This window comes from Vicia villosa, unplaced genomic scaffold (genome assembly GCF_029867415.1).
Source record: "Vicia villosa cultivar HV-30 ecotype Madison, WI unplaced genomic scaffold, Vvil1.0 ctg.000081F_1_1, whole genome shotgun sequence".
Classification (NCBI taxonomy): domain Eukaryota; kingdom Viridiplantae; phylum Streptophyta; class Magnoliopsida; order Fabales; family Fabaceae; genus Vicia; species Vicia villosa.
In genome coordinates this window covers 1,513,615-1,518,433 of record NW_026705004.1, presented here as the reverse complement: position 1 = coordinate 1,518,433, position 4,819 = coordinate 1,513,615, and the positions used below count along the sequence as shown (strand labels likewise).

Here is a 4,819-nt window from a genome sequence, read left to right as displayed (position 1 = left end):
CTTTACCCAGAAGACATCTTAGTTTTGAGTTGCACAGGAGCACCATTTGTCCAACTTGAAAGTAATTCTGCAATTGATCTCTAGCATCTTTAGGTTCTCCCTGAGTGGTGTCGATTCAGAAGATATCAGTCTTGTTCTTAGAATGATTCTTGGCTTCGAAAAGATTGAATTTTACTTCGTCATCTGGCAAAAGTATAAACCCTATCTCTCGATTGATAGTTCAACAATGATATAAAATAAAAGCAAGGTTTTTCATTGATAATAAAGCTTAAACAATTGTTCACAGGAATTAATCAAAGTAATTGCATCTTCATAGGTTAACTACTACCTTAAACTCAACACAATGGGATTTAGCTCTCCATAGACATGAAGAACACACAAATCTTCCTAGAGGGATTCATCTTCATCAAGGGAATGTCTTCAATTGATGTTGAATTCTCCGTCGGATGTTGTTTTATGCTCTGGAATAGGATTGCTCTCTGAATTTCGTTCACCAAAGATCCCTCTCTTATGAGGATTAGGGCTTCTATTTATAACAATTTATCCTTGTAATGCAGCCACCGCGCCTCGGCACATATTGGCGCGGCGCGAACCCAAGTCAGAGGGTATGGCACGTCTCGCCCCTTAAGGACGCGGCTCGGCCTTTGCTTCATTCCACTTCTTTTTGATTTCTCTGTTCCAGAGTCTCTACGCCTGCGTGTTTCTTTGTCTTTACTTCTCAACTTCAATATCTGCACAAATAGCACCCAAGGTGACGCAAGTTGTTCTACAATTAGTATCGAACCTCTGAAGTTCAATTCTAACCATAAAATCCTCAAAACTCATAAGATCTACTCAACATTAGCCCAAAAGGTAGTTAGTTTGACTCATGAAAACACTACTAATTCACTCCTAACAGAGGGTCTTTCTCCCTTCGTACTTGATGTCGAACTCTGCGAGTTCTAGCGACCAACGGAGCATCCTCCCGGCCATGTCTGGACGTGCTAGCAGTTGTTTTATGGGTTGCTCAGTTCGCACGATTATAGTGTGGGCCAGGAAGTAGTGTCTGAGTCTTCTTGCTACGGTCACTAGTGCGAGTCCGACTTTTTCGATCTATTGGTATCTGACTTCGAGTCTTTGGAGCACTTTACTTGTGGAGTAAATGGGTCTCTGGCCCTCCGGGGTTTCTCGTCCTAAACCTGCACTGACGACATCGGCGGCCACGGCGAGGTAGAGATACAAGGTCTCTCCGGCTTTTGGTCGGGACAAGACTGGTGGGCTCGAGAGAGCCTGCTTGAGATGGGAGTGCATGCGCTCGCATTCCTCTGTCCATTCGAAGGCGGTTTCCTTTCGTAGGAGTTTAAATAGGGGCAGGGCATGCTGAGCAGATTTGGCCACGAATCTGGACAAGGATGTGAGCATGCCGTTTAGCGTTTGGATTGATTTTTTTGATTTTGGAGTAGGCAAGTCTGAGAAGGCCCTGCATTTGTCTGGGTTTGCCTCGATTCCCCTTTCGGTCAGGTAGAAACCGAGGAATTTTCCTACTCGGACACCGAAAGTGCATTTCTCGGGGTTGAATCTCATTTGGCATTTTCGGGCTTGCTCGAAGACTTTTTTGAGATGGGCGGCGTGGTCGGTTTCCCTTTGGGATTTGACGATCATATCGTCCATGTAGACTTCGAGCATATTTCCAATTTCGGCCTGAAATACCTTGTTCATCATGCGTTGATATGTTGCGCCGGCGTTCTTTAGACCGAAGGGCATTACGTTGTAGTAATAGTTGCCTGATTCGGTCATGAAGGCCATGTATTTCTTGTCAGTTTTAGACATGGGTATTTGGTTATACCCGGAATATACATCCATAAAAGATAGTAATTTAAAACCGGCGGAATTATCAACTAGTTTGTCTATTTTGGGAGAGGATAAGCATCTTTTGGGCTAGCCCTATTAAGATCAGTGTAGTCAATGCACATGCGCCACTTTCCATTTGATTTTTTAATAAGTACAACATTGGAGAGCCAAGTGGTATACTTGGCCTCTGATATAAATTTGGCCTCTATGAGGTCTTTTACAGCTAGTTCGGCGACTGCTGTTTTCTCTGGTGATTGCTTTCTTCTCCTCTAGGCAACAGCCTTGCAAGCGGGGTCGATGGTTAGGTAATGGCAGGCCACCTCTGGGTCGAGTCCGGGCACCTCGGTTGCGCTCCAGGCGAACAGGTCAGCATTCTCGTGGAGGCAAGCTTTGAGTTGTCTTTTGGCGAGTTCCGGTAGGTCTGCTCCGATCTTGACTCCTCTGGTCGGATCTTCCCCGAGGGTTACGAGCTCGAAATCCCCGTCTGGAATCGGCCAGAGGCCCTCCTCAGATGTCCCCGAGTAGGGCATCTTTAAGGAAGCGGCTGTCTAGGTCGATAGTGTCGATGCGCGGGATTGGTAGGTTGGGCTCGGATATGGAGATGGTCGCTTCATTGTCTTGAGGGGGCGTTTTTATCGAGCTTAGGCCTTTGGCAGAGGCTTCGAAGCACCTTCTGGCTTCTTCGATGTCTCCGTTGAGTGTCGCGACATGTCCTTTTGTTGTGTGGTACTTGAGTTTGAGATGCACGGTCAAGGGGACCGCGATCAGTTCGGCCAGGGTCAGGCGTCCTAGGATGCACTGGTAGATCGAAGGGCAGTCGATGACCAGAAATTGAACTTTGATGGCCCTGGCGGTTTCCGCCGATCCGATGGAAACGATGAGCTCGACGAACCCCCATGGTTTCATCATGGTGTCGTTGAAACCTTGTAGGTCTGATCCCACATAGGGGGTACGGTGGCTGTCGTTGAGTTGTAGTGTTTTGAACAGTTGGGAGTACATGATGTCCACCGAACTCCCCTGATCGACTAGAATGCGTCGCACGTCAAAATTGGCCATCCGAGCCCGGATGAGGAGGGAGATGGTCGCTTTGGGCGCTCCACCGGGTAGTTCCTCTTTGTAGAAAGATATAGAGGATGGGCTGCCTTTGGCTTGGTCGAGAGCAGCGGCTTTGCTCGAACTGGCTGAGAGTAGCTCGTCGAATTTTTGTTTTACGGATCCGACGGTGAGTTTGCTGAATCCCTCGCCTGATATGACCATGACGGAGGGGAACATTTCCCATGGGCTGTGAGGAGAGGGGGCGGTCTCTAATTTGGCCCAATCAGGGAGGTAAAAGTCTTTCGGCCTGGTGATGCTCATGGCTACTTCCATGGCGGGCGTATCCTCCGCCGGCTTTTCCTCAGGGATTGGTTTGGCTTCTTTGGCGGCCTCTTGCTTCTTCGCGTATTGCTTCAGGTGTCCCTCCCTGATTAATATCTCTATGGCATCCTTTAGGTGGATGCAGTCTTCGGTGTTGTGCCCGTGGCCTTTGTGGAATCGGCAGAACTTCGATTTATCCACGTTCGGTCGCGCAGGCATGGTTTTAGGAAAGTGGACCTTGCCCGTCTAGAATTCGGCGTTCGCGCATTCGTTTAAGATGCGTTCCCTTGAAGCGTTGAGCGGGGTGTATTCTCGGAACTTCCCGGCTGGGGCCTTGTAGTCCTTGGGATTCCGGCCCTTGTCGTCTTTCTTTTTGTCCATTCCCCGTCGGGAATCGTCTTGGCGACCATTTTTACTACTTTCTTCCTGTCTGGAATTGCGTATCGCATGAGCGGCCTCCTTTTCCTCATATTGTATGTATGCTTGGGCTTTGAGGAAGAACTCGTCCAGAGTGGCCGGTGTTTCGATCCCGACGGCTTTGGCGAAGTCCGAGCATGGTCGGAGGGCTTGCTCGAGCAAGAATTTCTTCATATGGGCAGTTGTGGATACTTGCACGGCTTCCTTGTTGAATCTTTCTATGTAAGCCCGTAGGGACTCGTCTTTTCCTTGGATGATGGCTTCCAAGGAGGCTTCTGATTTAGGGTGTCTTCGAGAGGCCGTGAAGTGTCTGGAAAAAAGTTTCCCGAGCACCTTCCACGAGGTGATCGACTCATCGGGCAAACTCTTATACCAAGTAATGGCTCCTTTGCGCAGGGTGGTAGGGAACAGACGGCATTTGATGGCACCGGGCACTCCTCTATAGTCGAGAAGGGCGTCGATGTTCTCTATGTGATCGTCCGGATCCGTGGTCCCGTCGTATGTGCCCAGCGGCGGGGGTTTCTCAAGACCGGTCGGTAGGGGCGTGTGGACCTCCGTTTTTTTTCGGGCCATACCTCTGAGCGGGAGAGATACGTGAACTGACTCTTTTTTATCGCTTATGCTTTCGCATTTTTTGAAAATTCACAGAGTCGCCACCGACCTTTTATTTTATCCAATTAAGGAAAGGTTTATAAAAGAAACAGAAAAAAGACCTTTAAGAAATTCTGGGTAAGGGGGTAGGTTATACAAAGGGAAGGTGTTAGCACCCTTTGTATCCATGGTTATCCATGGGCTCTTAAGTTTGCTTAGCTCACTTGTTTTTCGATCATTTTTCAATTGCTTTAGAATGCTCATATGTGGTTTCAAATACCTTTGTAAATTGAATTTGTAATGATCCTTGTGCGGATGTATACAAAATGTTTGTTTATCTTTCGAAAGATGTTTTAAAAAGAACGTTAACTTTGTAATGATCCGTGTTTGGATGTATACAAAGTATTGTCTTTTTGGAAAGTTTTGTTTTGAAAAACAACAGTGTATGAGAATTTTGTTTGTTTTGATTTGAGCAAGCAAACTAGGAGGTCTACCCTGAGTTGTAAGGTCTTTATCCTTATTTCCTTTAAAAATCTATCCTTTCACCAGATACAAACAAAAGGTTCGATTTTGTACTCGAAACAGCAGAATTTTGACTTTGATTTTGAAAAGAATGAGAAGGGAT

General features: G+C 47.0%; 1 protein-coding gene across 1 annotated transcript; it reads right to left on the bottom strand.

Annotated features, from left to right (window-relative positions):
• Positions 1 to 2,337: 2,337 nt before the first annotated feature.
• Positions 2,338 to 3,405, bottom strand: LOC131623827 (uncharacterized). Its single transcript, XM_058894833.1, has one exon. It carries the CDS (start codon positions 3,403 to 3,405, stop codon positions 2,338 to 2,340), a length of 1,068 nt encoding a protein of 355 aa, XP_058750816.1.
• Positions 3,406 to 4,819: the final 1,414 nt, after the last annotated feature.